At 37.7% G+C, this 16883-nt stretch overlaps 1 protein-coding gene across 7 annotated transcripts; it reads left to right on the forward strand.

Annotated features, from left to right (window-relative positions):
* The first annotated feature begins 221 nt into the window (after positions 1 to 221).
* LOC139982379 (uncharacterized) lies at positions 222 to 15705 on the forward strand. Of its 7 annotated transcripts, none has more exons than XM_071995151.1 (12): positions 234 to 344; positions 891 to 1021; positions 1448 to 1508; positions 2237 to 4680; positions 5695 to 5751; positions 5887 to 5962; positions 7556 to 7826; positions 9589 to 9702; positions 9901 to 10062; positions 11334 to 11503; positions 13427 to 13534; positions 14820 to 15705. In XM_071995151.1, exons 2-4 carry the CDS (start codon positions 941 to 943, stop codon positions 3466 to 3468), a joined length of 1374 nt encoding a protein of 457 aa, XP_071851252.1. In that variant the 5' UTR covers positions 234 to 344; positions 891 to 940; the 3' UTR covers positions 3469 to 4680; positions 5695 to 5751; positions 5887 to 5962; positions 7556 to 7826; positions 9589 to 9702; positions 9901 to 10062; positions 11334 to 11503; positions 13427 to 13534; positions 14820 to 15705. The 7 variants fall into 7 exon arrangements, with proteins under 7 accessions (XP_071851255.1, XP_071851252.1, XP_071851249.1 ...); XM_071995148.1 differs by having other exon boundaries at positions 11334 to 11402; XM_071995152.1 differs by having other exon boundaries at positions 7556 to 7749; positions 11334 to 11402.
* Positions 15706 to 16883: the final 1178 nt, after the last annotated feature.

Genomic DNA, 16883 nt, shown 5'->3' on the forward strand with positions numbered 1-16883 from the left:
GTTTCTCATAAAATATTTCAACTTCTCTGGAAAAGGACATTTTTCTTAATAACAACTATACTGTTTTGCAAACTATAGCAAAGAAACAACAAGCAGACTGGTGGTGATTTTGGATCTGGGGATGAATCTGAAAGTGTGAATGAATCTGGGGATGAATATCGTGACGAATCTGGGCATCAAAACTGGGTTTGAATTTGGGGATGAATCTGGAGGATAGCTTCAGGTTGGTATATGAAAATGTTTAAAACTTGAAATATGCAAGGCCTACGCTGCTGTTATCTGTGGTCATGGTAGCCTCGAGACCTGCCACTCATCGGGAACAGCGTAAACAACATAGGCATTAGGTCAGTATTTATTTACTCAGGCGTATTCTTTTACGTAAGTTCGCTCGTCAGTTTAAGTATGTCACCAGCAGATAAACAGTATATGTTGGATCCATAGAGCTGTTTATTATTAAGCTCTATGGTTGGATCACACTTAGGCCTTCCAGTACGAAGTAGTTATCATTTAGTCAGTGCATATGATAAATGATATTTTATTACTATATAGTATTAGTAACATTAGGCCTACGTTTGTAGCAGACAGCTTTCTGTGTTGTTTTTCTAAAAGTTCCAGACAGCTGCTACTACCCCTCCTCAAATATTTTTACTTACCTTTGTTTATTTTCAATCTTGCATGCATCAACTTTGATACTCCCTTTGTTTCTATTATTCTCCACTTGTTTTGATCATATGTACACTTGCTTCCTTAGTATGCATAACTTCCTTTTATATTCTCATTTGCATAAATTCTTGTTATGTAATATACCTTGATTAACAGATAGTTTGCTAAATAAAGATTCATTCTGTTCCTGTACACCAGCCTCAAAACATCTCTTTTCTTTCCTTCAGTACCTACCTGTACAAATATTAGTTGGAGTTAACTTGTCCTATTTTCATTTATGGACTTACCTGTAGTTTCTCTACACGTTTCCGACCGACGAGGAGGGCATGATCCCAACAATTACCACCAATTACCACCGGTAAGCAGGTGCTGCTCTAACGGACGTTGGTAAAACGCGGAACGATTACGGAACGACGGAACGCTAAAATATGCGATGTAGCAAATCGACCACAGTAAAGTGAGCCTTACATTCAGCCGCATCATCCGTACGTTCTTCGCGTTGAAGTGAACGTACACAGTCGGCCCAGATGATTGTGAATTCATCGCCTGAATGTCACTACGGTAGCCTCATATCGCCTTAACATAACACAGCTCTCCCGAAAGTAGAAAAAGTAACGGAATAAAAAGACAGGAAGAGAAACAAAGTGTAACGACACGTGTCACCCTCGAATTGCGGAGGAAATTTTGATGATTCATTTTTTGTTATAAATTCAAGTATAATTGAGAATGTTTCATTCAAAGTTGAACTTACAACTTTCTCTTCTCTATCTTACCGCCTTTTCAGATTGTTGAAATGAAGTCGTGCCACCAAGACATTCACGTACTATTTCTTCAGGGAGCTCATGGTGTACCGCAATTTCTAAATTTAACTTTGTAACTTGAAAATTTTAAGCAGGACGAAAATGACATTTCATTTTTTCAAGAAAATATGACTCTTCTTCTCAAAGGCTCTTACTGTTTTCCTGTTTACAAAACTTCTTTTCAATGTCGGAAAGTGGTGTAAACTAATGCTTAACATTATCATTTTCATGCGATTCTCAAACCCAGAGTTGTCTGACGATCGCTATAACGCGTGAAACTCCGACATCGGAGTAACAACTACTAGTGTTCCACTAGTCTCAACTAGTATATTCCGCTCTGTCCACTGGACATAGAGCAGATCTGTGCCAAGATAGACGCCAACCAACCAACTATATATATACATATATATAATAGAACTTACAATCATATTAAAATGCTTACAATAGCCTATGAATGTAGCAGCATTGTGAAAATTAATGTTTTGAACTGCCATATGCTCACATTTTTCATTTCTAATGGTATGATTGATGAGATAAAACCTTTGCCCGTTACAGTCCGTACTACTGTATGCATAAGATAATCCTTCATTGCTTTATTTCAAAATGACGTCAGAAAGAGAGAATCTCCCAAAGTATTCTTTGAGCAAATCTCTCATGCAATATATTGAGCATGTCAATGATAATGGTAAACAGAACACGAGCAGTGTGGTTCAATACCAACTTTTGGTGAAACGTTCTTAATTTTTGTTAAACCTTGTTTTTTTCTCCAATAGTTATCAAGACGACGCCGTCAGTCGTGCACAACGAGTACTCCTTACGCCCACATGAAAGCATCTGGTACCAAGTAGCGCTGTCACTTCTGAAGAGCGATTCCGTCGAAGCAAAATCGTTCCACAAACTCGCAACTAGATTGTACAAAAGATTTAAGAAACTTAGCCACTTTCAAACATTGTATCAATGTGCAAAACAAGCAGCATTGCCGACCAAAGATGGACCAAACGTTGGAGACCAATCCTCGCCCTCGAGAGCCACGCTAGATCTCAGCTACGACGATGTATCTGGCAGTGTATTCCAATCCTCGCCCAAGGACGAACAGCCTTCCCCCAACCCACCCATGCGACGTGTAGTTGTCGAAACTGTCTATGACACTGAAGATCATTGCTCTGCCAGACCTATACCGGATGTCATTGGCGATAATGGACCCGACTTTAGAAACCCACCGACATCTGAAATGTATAAGGTTGTTCAAGACGATGCCTGTGACAGAGAGTGTCAACCAGACTTGCCGATCAAATACATGAGCGACGACAATGACAACGACGAGGAGCAGGAAAGTTCACCTTACACACCTCCAAATGAAATATTTTGCATCTGTCTGCAACCCAACGACGGCAGCCCATACCTGAAGTGTGATATGTGTAGGCAATGGTACCATTTTGATTGTGTCGGTTTCTCTACCTCCCCAGACACACCCAAACGCGTTGAGGATTCACCCTTTCTGTGTGGTAAATGTCAACCATCTGTGCGTCGTGGAATTGTTAACATAGGAAATACTTGCTGGTTTTCAGCCATGATACAGGCAGTCAATGCAACCCATATAGGGAAAATACTAAAGAGACGTCCTACCACTCTCGATAACGTTGACGAAGAGATCAAACGTTTATTGACTGCACTTGAAGAAGACACGGCACTTCCAATTGACGAAATTCGTGTTCGTAATGTAGTGTCGGCTATTTCTGGAGTTCTCTGCGGCTCGTTCCAAGACATTACCCGACAACAGGATGCAAGCGAATTTTATACAGCTTGCATTAGTCCCGGACTGGAGAAGCAGCAGATTTTAGGAGGTGTGCCGCCAATAACTTCTACTGCTGTCACAGAAATAGTGACTTGTTTAAAGTGCGGTCATGAGGAACGGAGGCAAAATACGATTACCCTGCTAACCGTTGTCCCCAACGGATGTGACACTATTGACAACATCAATGCACTATTTGAAGATAGTCTCTGACACAACGTCCTATGTAGTCGATCGCGGGACGAAACAGACAAAACGATTTCGTACACAAGTCAAGGAACTACCGCCTTGTTTGGTCGTACTTGCCAATAGAACCAGGAGGGGAGGGCGCAAAAGTAGCATGGTCCAACATTCACTACCCGTACTTCATATTTCCGACTTGAAGGTGGATTTTTCAAATGCTCGTTTATCAAGTAATAAGTACCAGTTAGCCGCGGCTGTAGTCCACAAAGGAGTTAATTGTAGAGCTGGACATTATTACACCTATGTCTTCCAGAACGACGGTACAGTACTGATGTATGATGATCATCTTGTCAACACAATCGACTTACAGAGTGTACTGGAAGATATAGAGTCTAATGCTTACCTTCTATTTTACCACATGTCCATCGATGTTATATACCATGGTGAACTTGCACAGACTGAAGATGAGGGCAGTGACGTGTACACGTATCAAAGCATTACATCACGAGCCAACGGTGACGATTCTGGTAGCTCGAATCTAGATTTCCAGATGGAACAAGAAACGCTTCATGTATCTCCTTTGTTGAATTCCACTGATGACCAACACTCTTTTATTTCTAACGAGGCCACGAAATGTGAAGAAAGTGTTGACGTAGACACCAATGATGCTCCGCTAACCAAATCCACTCTTTCAGGTTTGAGCTCTGGCCCAATTTTCTCAAAGTATTTTGAAGCAAAAGTTAAGAAATGTGCAAGCTTTCGCATTAATGAGGACGCTTGGAGAAACCTTCGGAAATTCCAAAGAGGTAGCACATTACCAATGCAATGGGTAAACATTTTTTACAACGGCATACGAGAATCTAATCCTTACTGCACGTTTATGTTCAAAAGACATCGTGTCTCGAAAGTAAGAAGTCGGAAGACCTCTGGAACCATACTAACTGCAACCGCATACAGTTCACGACGACCGACGTGTACCATGACCGCAACGATGAAGATGAATCATGATCTTCTGTGCAACGTTGAATACAACGGCAAAATAAAACATAATACCAACGGAGTACAGTAGCACAAAGACCCATCAGAGCTGACGAACGAGATGTTCTACGACAACAGCTGTCACGAGACCATTTCCCATCACGTTTACATACAGAGAGGATACGGGGAATGAATCCAGATGTATTTGCAAGTGGGAACATGACCTGGGGTCGGCAGAGATGGTTCTGTATTTAAGCGAATAGGGTGAGTGCTAGCCTTGTTAGGGTACAGCCCAGGGTCCATGAGGTCCAAATAAATAAGGTATCTTTCCAACAATTATGTTTACGAGGCAGCATGGAAGTTATTGTGTTGAAATCAGTACCTAGGCTAAAGTTTACAATGATGGTTATGCTTGCACAATAAAGGGTGACAGCCTGATATTCATAAGGTTCTATATTCATGAATAAGGTTCAGCGTTCATAAGGGTCATTATCCATAAGGTTCATTGTTCGTAAGGTTCGCTATTCATAATGAGCAAAAAGGTTCATTGTTCACCTGTTCGTTATTCATAATGAAAAAAAAAAAGATTTGTTGTTCATAAAATTTGGTAAAAGGGTTCGATATTCATAATGGTGAAAAAGGTTTGTTGTTCATAATTGGTAAAAGGATTAGAAATTCATAATGGTGAAAAAGGCTCGTTATTCATAATAGGACTAAGGGTTCGATATTTATAATAGAGCAAAGGGTTTGTAATCCATAATCGACAAAAAGGTTCGTTATTCATAATAGGAAGAAAGGGTCTGTTTTTCATAATAGGCCTAGCCAAAAAGGTTCGGTATCATTCACAATGAGGAAAAGGACCCCCTCTAGGAAACGTACAAGTTTATGCCGTTGATATGTCGAAAATGTAGGTTTTGCTGCAGGGGGTAGGTTGAAGCATGGTCTTGATAGTGTGTGGCTCATATTCTCTGCAAAATTATGCATCCATTTTCTTTCATGAAATTTTCCCCATTTTCCAAAATTCAAACAAGTGAATAAATATATTTATAGTTTACAATGATTGTTATGCTTGCACGAATAGGTAAACAACTGGTGTTTACAATTAATTTGCTGTCCAGAATTGATTGTTTCAAGCCTATTGCTTTTTAAATTTTCTTTCATGAAATTTTCTCCATATTCCAAACTTTGAATAGAGATGTATTCCAAAAATGTGCTGTATCAATGTTGTTCTATTTGGTCAGCAACTAATATCTACTCCACAATTGTTGTTTCCTCCAGTATGCCTTCAAGCAGAAGAAAAGATACACAGTCCCTCTTGCGTCTACACAGGCAGGGGTTAGTCAAAACATTGTAAATTAAAACAAAAAAACCATATATTCTAACTTCAAACTTTTTTATTAAAAGAATCATAGAAGACTTTTGACAAGCATCGGCACTTACTGATCATAGTTAAAACTTTGCTCATTGCAGGTGAAGAAATTCACAGACTCATGTGACATTCCTGTGGTGGTTCTGTCTCTGTACAATGGCAGATTTACAGCAGAGGGTAGGTCCTACGAATAGGGTGCGTTTTCAGCTATTGTATGTGTGTGTGTGTGTATCATTTTGTGTGTATTTTAGATCCTCCTGCAAGCAGGAACTCGCGAAGAAGCCTCGTTGGCTCAGTATTATATAAAGCCGCAAGCTGACCGAAGTCAGTCTCTAACTTTCATATTTAACGTCCATGATTATGAATTGTTAATTGTCAACAACTCTGCAACTGGACGACACACATTAATCTTGGAGTGACTCGAACCGGGGACCTTATGATTGGAAGGCACCGGCGTTAACCACTGAGCTAACACTCCTTATTTTCTTTCAGTTATTGATACTTCATTTTCTATTCTTCTTGTTAACCTGTAGTTTAAATCAGGTCATGCTTAAAGATCTGCTTTATTGGCTGCAAATATTGCACGCTATAGCTAGGAAAATTGTTTTGATTACATAATCGACCTGCCACGGTCGTAAATCTACCTCAGAATTTACAATTAGCCTGCATACTGTAGCTTCTTAACACCATTGGGCTCTTTGTGTAAACACTGTGTGGAAATATGTTCATGTCTACAGTGTAGTTAATCATACAGCGTTCACATAAAAACCCTTATAGTAGATAAAATATGTGGCAGGCTTTGCAGACTAATTGGTAAAAAGAGGTCATTTTACCACCAAGGCAGGTCGATTACATAATCTCAAGAAACTTTTCCATGATACGTGCTATAGTTGGGGTCTATACAGCAGACCTTTAAAGGCATTGAAGACCTGCCCCAAACCATGTGCCACCATCTGAAAAAGTTAACTTTCTGCTGCTTGCAAGTGAAGTTTTCTTCTTGTCGCTACAAAATGCAGACAGTAATGAAACGTGATACCTTGTTATCTTTTTTTCTAGACCTTAAATGTCCTTCGCTGCTATGTACACTGTGGTGTGGGTATGACCATAGCTGTATGTATTGACTGTACACTAGTGTCTAATTACCAACAGTAGCAAGCTGTGTGTGTACTTTCTGGGATCCGACGTTTCTTTGTGCTCGAGTCTTCACACCCTTTAAATAATTTCATTTTCTTTCACATTATTTTTTCTGATCAATTGAGATGAAATGAAATACCTCTAGAGTCTAGACTATTACTGTACGCTATGAATAGGTCTCATAACAAGTCTGTAGTTCTATAAGGTTTCTCCTTTGTCTTGCAAAAGCAATTTAATACTTTTATGATTTTCTGTGTGTTTGTATACCTGTTGTAGAGTTTATATCCCTGGAATGCTTATTACTTAGCTTTACAATAGAATTATGGTAATTACTAACATTGGACTTGACCATAATATCTACAGTAGGCCCAACTAGGTGCACTGATTGGTTGAATTCAAACTGGTGAATTTGACAGTATGAACAGTTCCTAACCTTTCGTTTGATTCTACCTCTCTAAACTGTCCACACAAATCATGCTTCAAAGCACTCTGCAACTGGACGACACACATTAATCTTGGAGTGACTCGAACCGGGGACCTTATGATTGGAAGGCACCGGCGTTAACCACTGAGCTAACTCTCCACAGATGTAATTCTGTTTATCGATATAATGTTCTTTTGACATCTTTTCTGCAGACGGGGCTGATCGATGTAGACAGGAAACATGTGGACAGGAAACATGGCAGAAGGTTGACTACAAGAAGACAATACTAAACAACAGATGCTGTGCTGTAAGATGGGGAATGTGTCAAGCGAACAGATTTGCTGATGTGGGTTCCACTAGTAAGGTACAGTGCAGTACATGCCAGAAGTCATACCACTGCAAATGTGTAGGTATCCCAGCCCACATCGCAAAAAATTCAGATTTCAGCTGCTGTAGTAGCATCAGAGATGCCAAAAACAAACAGTTAAGTCTCATAGAATATTCAATGCTTATTTGAAACACTTGCATATTTGTGAAGTTAATGCTACTACAGTGATATCTCATGTACACAGGTGTTGCTATTTCATCTATTCTAAAAAAATATGAAAACAAGTATTCATCGATTCCGGCAGTCCAATCGTACCAGGCGCACCAACCGGTGTAATGTAACGGTTCTTTGACTGTGTTACAAAACAGAGCGTTTATTTGGTCCTACACATTTATGTCAGTGACTATTTACTACTCATTAGAAATACCTGTTTATTTGTGAAATTAAGATATCTACAATGATGTATCATGTACACAGGTGTTGCTGTTTCATCCATTCTAAAAATTTGAGAACAAGAAATATTCATCCATTCTGGCAGTCGAATTGTACCAGAGTCATCAACCGGTGCAATGTAACGGTTCTTTGACTGTGTTACAAAACAGAGCGTTTATTTGTTCCTACACATTTATGTCAGTGACTATTTACTACTCATTAGAAATACCTGTTTATTTGTGAAATTAAGATATCTACAATGATGTATCATGTACACAGGTGTTGCTGTTTCATCCATTCTAAAAATTTGAGAACAAGAAATATTCATCCATTCTGGCAGTCGAATTGTACCAGAGGCATCAACCGGTGTAATGAAACGGTTCTTTGACTGCGTTACAAACAGAGCGTTTAATATTTGGTCATAAACTGTTTTGTCAGTAGACTATTGGTTATTAGAAACTCCTGTTTATTTGTGCAATTAACACAACTACAATGATGTCTCAGGTACACAGGTGTTGCTATTTCATCTATTCTAAAAAAAAATATTTATCCATTCTGGAAGTCGAGTCGTACCAGACAAATCAACCAGTGTAATGTAACGGTTCTTTGACTGTGTTACAAACGGAGCGTTTAATATTTGGTCATAAACTGTTTTGTCAGTAGACTATTGGTTATTAGAAACTCCTGTTTATTTGTGCAATTAACACAACTACAATGATGTCTCAGGTACACAGGTGTTGCTATTTTCATCTATTCTAAAAAAAAATATTTATCCATTCTGGAAGTCGAGACGTACCAGACAAATCAACCAGTGTAATGTAACGGTTCTTTGACTGTGTTACAAACGGAGCGTTTAATATTTGGTAATAAATGGTTTTGTCAGTGACTATTCACTGCTTATTAGAAACTCCTGTTTTCTTGTGAAATTAACATTCCTATAATGATGTATCATGTTCATGTGTGGGGGTATTTCAACTATTCATTCATTTGATAACTGAAGACTTTCGAAACATTCATCCTTTGGAGTGAAAGCAGAATATCTTTATGTTTAATTGCTTTGTTCAGGCTGCATGGCAACTGTGAATGCATTACTCATGTCTCTTGTGGCATGTGATGGCTATTTGAGTAGTATACTGGATTTTACAAATGATGTTGTAGAATAATTAATTTGGTGTTACATTTGTTGTCATGAACATTTCTGGTTTTCACGTGTACATGTAGATTTAAGTTCTTGATTTACAGGAACTCTGTGAAGGGAAGTTCTCATTTTGGTGTGTACATCCCCCCCCCCACCCATCCTCCCCCAACCTTAAATAAAAATAACAGTCAGGAAGACATTCTGCAGCCCAGTCCTAAAAAAAAAGCCTTATTATCATTTGTGCTTCATAATTAATTAATTTGTTAACCAGAAAGACAGTACATTGATCAGACTCAAAGAATTGACAATTAAATTGATGACTTTATTTTAATTGTTCCATCATCTAGGTTGTTAGTGTTACCAAAAGAAGATAATTTACTCGGCGTCGAGATTCGGATGGCCGATGTTCTTTCACTCCAGATGAGCGGAATTACAAGTGGAGTAGTCGATTTTTACATTCGGTATGTGTGTTGCCACAGTGCTTTAAATTGACTGCCCACAACCGACCCAAATTCGGTTCAGGCCCTGTTTACAATATCCATATCCCTAGGTATGCTACTTACTCGATTTATTATGAAATTCATATGTATATATTTTTATTTTATTTTATTTTTTTGATTTTTTGATTTAAATTTATATTATATATTTTGGCCCTCCAGGTACATGTAGAAGTCATGTGACTCTGATGTTTGACTTTTCTCCAGTACTGCAAGTCGGGCAGCGTGCTTACATGGTGGTATTGTTGCCAAGATGCTGAAGGTCGCAAAGGATTATTCGGATATATCCGGGGAAAATGTATTTGTGTTTCCTGTTTGTTTGAGGTGAGTGGTATCCTATCTGATTTATGTTATAGAAAGTACATTCTGAATGATTGGTTCTGGAAATGAACTTAGCATTAAATGTTAGACAGAATAAATAGCACAAAATGTTACAAAGTCAACCAAATGATAGCAATGGCAAAGAAAAATAACAAGGACTTAATTTTAGATTTAAACCTCATCAGAGGTGAATGCATTATTTCTGGAAGGATGGGATAATCTACTGAACTTTGGGGTATATTTTACATCATTATTAAAAATCGCTATACAAGTGCAAAGATTTGCATAGCAGTTTTGTGTACAAAGGAACCAGAGTATTTCATAAGAGAACTATCAGAGTAGCCTTCCAAACTGGTAGACAAAACTTTAGCACTAAATTATTCCCTGATGTGTGTCTAAATTCTCATTATCAGAAATGAGCTTTTTCTGCGAATTCGCGGAATATCCGTGATTTCTTTTCTACCTCGGGGACAAAAACTATTATCCTAACACACTGTAGCATACGCAAACTGGAACCTATACCGACATTTTTGCAAAGTTCTGTGCATGATACAGGTCAGAAAAATCTTGGAACAGTACATATTTTGAGGTATTGTGGTATCAAAGTGCATTCAAACTGGTTTTCCAGTGTCTGAGTGTACTGTCAACATGTGCAAGGCATAACATAATCATAATACAGGCTGCAACAACAATCTTGGAAAAGTTCCATTTTTTTTTTTTTTATGAGCAGTGTTAATTTTCATATGCTGTTTGTAGTGCATTAATCTGATGCAAAGTTTGAAATTGGTATGGATTTAACTTTTTTTTTTAATTATTATAACAACAGAGTTTCATAAATGTTTTGCAGTATAGTTGGTGATCATATATTTGCAATTTGCAGGATTTATTAACCTAGTAGCAAAGTATATCTATTTTCACATACTTTATGTCATGGGGTTATAGGATGGGCTCTGGGTTGCTCCGTGTAGAGAGTACGGTTAGAGGATCTCGCCCTGAAGGGGAGGGAGGGGGCGGGGGATTTAAAGGAATGCCCACAAAATGTGCAGATAGTCAGCAAAACCCAAATTAAGCGTAAAAAGGCCAGTTGATTTTCTCTCCTTTCGAAGTAATGATGAATTTGTGATGATAGTAACATAAAAGATTGCATCAAGTGGAAAATTGAATGAGGGCAGTAGATTAAAATATAAATTGTGATTTTGGTTCCTATGTTGAGTTTTTTTTTTCATTGTTTGGTTAACTTTCTAATTTGCCTCTAATTAAACCTCTTCATTCAGGTTCCAACAAAGGAGGGAGTGGACAGTGGAGTGATGATGCTGCAGAACATGGAGGCATTTTCATCACTTGTATGTAGAGACATATAAAAGTTTACATAACTTTTAAATGAAAACAAAATGATTGATTCGTTTCTAGGACAAACTATTTTCCACCTGACTAACAGAAGCATGTATGTACCTGTACCTTTTTTTTTTGTGTTGTTCACTATTGGTAAATGACTCTAAATCTTACTGATATGTAACTGTACATACTGCCCTATAAGCTGACGGATCTGGGGAGATATATATGTCATAATATGATACTGGGTTACAAAAGTGTGACATACATGTTCTTATGACACAAAAACAAAATTTGAAGTACTTATCACATTCCATTGTAAGTTAATGAGGCTGATCATTTAGGACACCATAACATACGTTAACAACACAACAGGAATTTGGAGTTATAGAACTAAGCCACTGGCTCAATGACAAATTTCATCAACTTGTTAGATAGAGTACCTTAGAACTACTTGGAAATGAAGTGTTTCCTAACATGGAAGTTCTCAGTCTTCTCAATAATTTACATTCAAAGTGCATATTGTTAACGTACGTTATGAAGTCACCAAAAATGAGACACCATAACATACGTTAACAGAGTATGTTTTGATGTCCTAAAACCATGTTTTAGATTCATTGGATGATGGAAATAGTTTAATTCTATTTCAAACATGGTGAAATATTAAGTGAGTTGAATATTCTGTGAGAATTCCTGCCATGAGCCTAAAATAGATTTTCACAGTTAACGTACGTTATGAAGGCTAGAAATGAGGACACCACACACAAATTGTGACTGATACAGAGGAATTGAACTGCTAGCAGTAAAAGAACTGTTTACTATCAGTGTATGTGGGGTGTTGATCAGTTACAAATGTTTTGATATTCAAAACTATCAGTTGATAGTGAAATAATGCCCATTTAACGTACATTATGTTGGGGACACCGAACAATTTGTACAGTTTAACAACCAATAACAAGTTTTTTTCACATGTATTTTTGAATGAATTTGTCCTCTGAGATGCCATTAGACCTATTCTCAGCATGAGTAGTGAGTTTCTGGGACTTGCAATCCCTAGTACACTGAAAAGTTGCCACCAGTTAACGTACGTTATGCAGGATGACACCAACAATATGTACGTTATCAAAGACGAAGATCTTTATTTTCCAGCAGTTGATGAGCATGGGTGACTGAGATTTGCAAGTGTAATTGAAGCTCTGCTTTCATTTGAATAGAAAATGCAAAGTCAAGGCATAATAACATGGCAAAAAACTAAGAAAAGTGCATCTCAATTACAGCCATTTTCATAATGTCACATTTTGGTGTCCAAAATTAGCCCAATATTTGCAGTAAAACCCTCATAATTTCGCATCCACCCAATGTATGGTTGAATAACTACCAATGATATCTGCTGGTATATTGACACAACCATTGAAAAGGGAAATACAAGCAAAGGAGTATGATGGATGGAAATTTCAGCAAAATGAAAAAAGGGACATAAAATCTCTCCAGTATCATATTTTTACATATCTATATATGACAAACGTTCTTCACTGTTCTGCTTTTTCCAACTCATACGATTTCCATCTTATATATATATATATATATATATACATATATATATTTACATATATATATATATATACATATATATATATACATATATATATATATATATATATATATATATATATATACATATATATATATGTATATATATATATATATATATATATATATATATATATATATATATATATACATATATGGATGTGATATATGTATGTATATGAATACTGTACATGTGTCTATGTGGTGCAGTGAAGTCCAACTGCGAGAACAAGTCCACAATTATAGCAAAGCAATAAACACTTGACTTCTAAAAACATTTACATTACAGAATTGTCTTCCAACCAAAATAAATATATATATATTTTTATTGACATTATATGAAATATTATATATACTGTAGAGTGGAGACAAAGTAATCCATTTTTCATCATATGACACATTGAACCATCATATTGATTTTGTCTCTGTCATTTCGTTACTTCAGTCTCGTGAGGAGATGAGCAGCTGGAACGAACCTTCACTGACTGAAACTGCCAAGAAGTCTGGAAGAGCTCTTAGATGTGCAATTGCTTTACTCCTTTATCAGGGATTAGTAAGTATTGACCTTTGCATCTGGTGCAGCTGAATGTGCACCAGTTTCACTAGTGTACTTATGTATTTAACAGACACGGTTAGTACACCGGTACCACTAGTGTACCCATGTATTTGACAGATACGGTTAGTGCACTGGTACCACTAGTGTTCCTATGTATTTGACAGACACTGGTACCACTAGTGCACCTATGTATTTGACAGGCACGGTTAGTGCATCGGTACCACTATTGTTCCTATGTATTTGACAGGCTACGTGGTACCATTAGTGTACCTATGCATTTGACAGACAGACACAGTTAGTGCACCGGTACCACTAGTGTACCTATGTATTGTATAGGCATGGTTAGTGCACCGGTACCACTAGCGTACCTTGTATTTTACAGGCACGGTTAGTGTACCCATACTACAAGTGTACATATGTATTTGACAGAAACAGTGAAGTATACCTGTACCACATGTGAAGTTATGCATTTGACAGAATCATTTTGTCTCTGTACATCTGGTAGGCTTTTTTTTTTGCCATCTGTATGTGGAGTTTATTGCTTTAGTTTTCCTGGTATACTCCATACACAAATGTAGCATTAACAGAAAACAGAAATATAAAATGCAAAATGAATTTGTGAAAAAAATTGAATTTTTAATGTAAACTTTTTACATGACTTTGCATGGACGTAATGAACAAGGTAAGACACAGGAAAACCGTGTTTGACGTTTGTTTCAAAAGGAGAGAAGCTGATATTGAGATGAGATTCATCCCAAGCAGCTGGCATGTTATGAGTAACATGAATAATAAAACATACTAAGCAGAATACCTGCACCCAAGACAATGTCACAACAAATTCTCTAAAAATAGCTTACATCTTCGGGCCATCGCACTCTGGAATCCCCTACCTTTCACTTTAAAGGCAATGCCTGCTTTAGTTGCTTTTAGAAAAAGCTTACAAAATCACTTCATCAACATGTACTAGAACTGCAAAATGAAACTGGGGAGGGGGGGGGGTGAGTGAAGGGAGAGGAAGGGGTGGTTCTGTTTGTTTTGGTTTTTAGGTTCTCTTTTCTAATTGTAAAGTTCTGTATTTTTGCAGGGAGTGTCAATACCCGACAAGCCCTATAGGGTTTTTTAGTACACTTCCTTTCAAAAGTTTTGTTTCTGATCTCCTTCTATGTCATATTTCATACTTATGTTGTGATAGAACAAAAATAAATAAATGAAAAATGAAATGAATTTACAAAAGAAAAGTCAATCCTAAAAGGATACCTTTTATTTATTTTTCCTCCCACAGGCTGATGTGACCTGAAGGGTACCCCATGGATATTGATTTCGGTGTAGTTGAAAGGTCATTTGAAAAGGCAATCTGGTGTTGCGACACCAACGAATAATCGTCAGCTTATTTCTAATCGAGTGTCAGAAGATCTCAAAAGCGTGGTAGAAGGTTTGACGTTATCTCCAATGTTTCTACAGCTGGGCACTCGAAGGAGCTGAAAACATTCAACAATTATCAAATGGACAATTTCCTATCTTTGAATAGATTAGTTCAGCTGACAAAAACACTGACCATCAACTTCCTCTTATGTGACCAGAGATCATTGTGAAGGCTAAGCTCACCGAACAGAATGTTTCGTTTGCGAGATATCCAAGTTTAAAGGGTGTGAAGACTCGCCCAAAAATAAACGTCTCATGTCGGTCATCTGACATAGTTTGGAATGAGGTGTAACAGAAGTGTTAGACATCACCATCGATCCCAGAAAATACACACACAGCTTGCTACCGTCGGTAATTAGACACTAGTGTAGAGTCAGTACATACAGCTGCGGTCAATACCCACAGCACAGTGTAAAACGATACAGCGATGGACATCTCAGGTCCATTTCAAGATAACAAGGTATCACTTTTCATTACTGTCTGCATTTTGTAGCGACACGAATAAAACGTCACTTGCAAGCAACGGAATGTTAATTTTTCAGATGGCCGCACCAGGTTTGTGGCAAGTCTTCAATGCCTTTAAATGTCCTGTTTGGCAGCTGTAATTTTGTAATCTTTGATGTATAAATGTATATATGTATACTGTGTAAGAAAGTGTGCATTCATTCCATGTATATTTTTTTGTACTGGACAAAGATCCGATTCTGTGTCTCCTTTGAAATAAAATCATTCTGTTTTATCATTTTTATTGTGTCTGCTTCTCATACGGATATTCTGATTGTTGTTCCAGCCAATATTTCCCAACTGTAAGAATGAAAGGGTGACCTTATGCAGGGGAAAATGTGAGCTCCATATGTAATAGTCCAAGGAATATCAAAAAAACTATTCATATGCAACTCATTTTTATTACATATGCAAACATATACAAAACATATGCAAACATATGCAAAAGATTTTGCATACAAGATTTTGTATCATTTTGCATACAAACATATGCAAAAGATTTCTATAATATTCAAAATGTTAACATATTTCTGAATTCTTGGAGGTTAAATAAATTGATGATGATGATGTTTGCATCCCAGTACAGTTCTAAATGTTAATCCAATGCTTAGAGGATGTGAAGACTCGCGCAAAATGAAACGTCTAATGCCGGTAATCTGACCTAGTTTCGAATGAAGTGTAACGGAAGTGGTAGACACCACCATCGATCCCAGAAATACACACACAGCTTGCTACCGTCGGTAATGAGACACTAGTGTACAGTCAATACATACAGCCAAGGGCGTAGGAACCTGGGGGGCGCCAGCCCCCCCCCAGTGAAAAATGTGGAGGGGCGGAAGTATCATTCCGCCCCCCCCCCCCGGTTCGCAAGTCAGAAAACCCCTTTTTCATTTCTAAATGAGAAAAAAAATCTCATTTGGATCACCAAATTGCATCTAAGGCCAGGAAAAAAAAAATTAAGTTTACAAAATGGAGTGGATGTTGAAGTGTGCTATATTGCACCAAATTGCATCTGAGGCCATCTGGAAATGCAAAAAAATCCACAGGGGAGGGGGACACCCCCTCCCCTTAAACCCCTCCCCCAGGCCGGCCATCAGTCTTCAGCCCCCCCCCCCACTCAAAAGTACCTTCCTACGCCACTGCATACAGCTGCGGTCAATACCAACAGCACAGTATACAAACGATACAGCGATGGACATCTCAGGGCCAGCTAAAGATAACAAGGTATCACGTTTCATTGCTGTCTGCATTTTGTAGCGAAAAGAACAAAACGTCACTTGCAAGCAACAAAAAGTTAACTTTTTCAGATGGCGGCACGCAGTTTCGGGCGAGTCTTCAATGCCTTTAAGGTTATATAAATTGATGTTTGCATCCCAGTACAGTTCTTAATATTAATCCAATGCTTAAGAAATTGTAATCA

The sequence above is a fragment of the Apostichopus japonicus genome, chromosome 16, assembly GCF_037975245.1.
Source record: "Apostichopus japonicus isolate 1M-3 chromosome 16, ASM3797524v1, whole genome shotgun sequence".
In the NCBI taxonomy this organism is placed as follows: Eukaryota; Metazoa; Echinodermata; class Holothuroidea; order Aspidochirotida; family Stichopodidae; genus Apostichopus; species Apostichopus japonicus.

Coding starts and splice junctions, on each gene's coding strand:
- LOC139982379 (XM_071995151.1), top strand. CDS start 941: ATGGACTTACCTGTAGTTTCTCTACACGTTTCCGACCGACGAGGAGGG. Junction 1,022..1,447: donor ATTACCACCAATTACCACCG/GTAAGCAGGTGC, acceptor CCGCCTTTTCAG/ATTGTTGAAATGAAGTCGTG. Junction 1,509..2,236: donor ATTTCTTCAGGGAGCTCATG/GTGTACCGCAAT, acceptor TTTCTCCAATAG/TTATCAAGACGACGCCGTCA.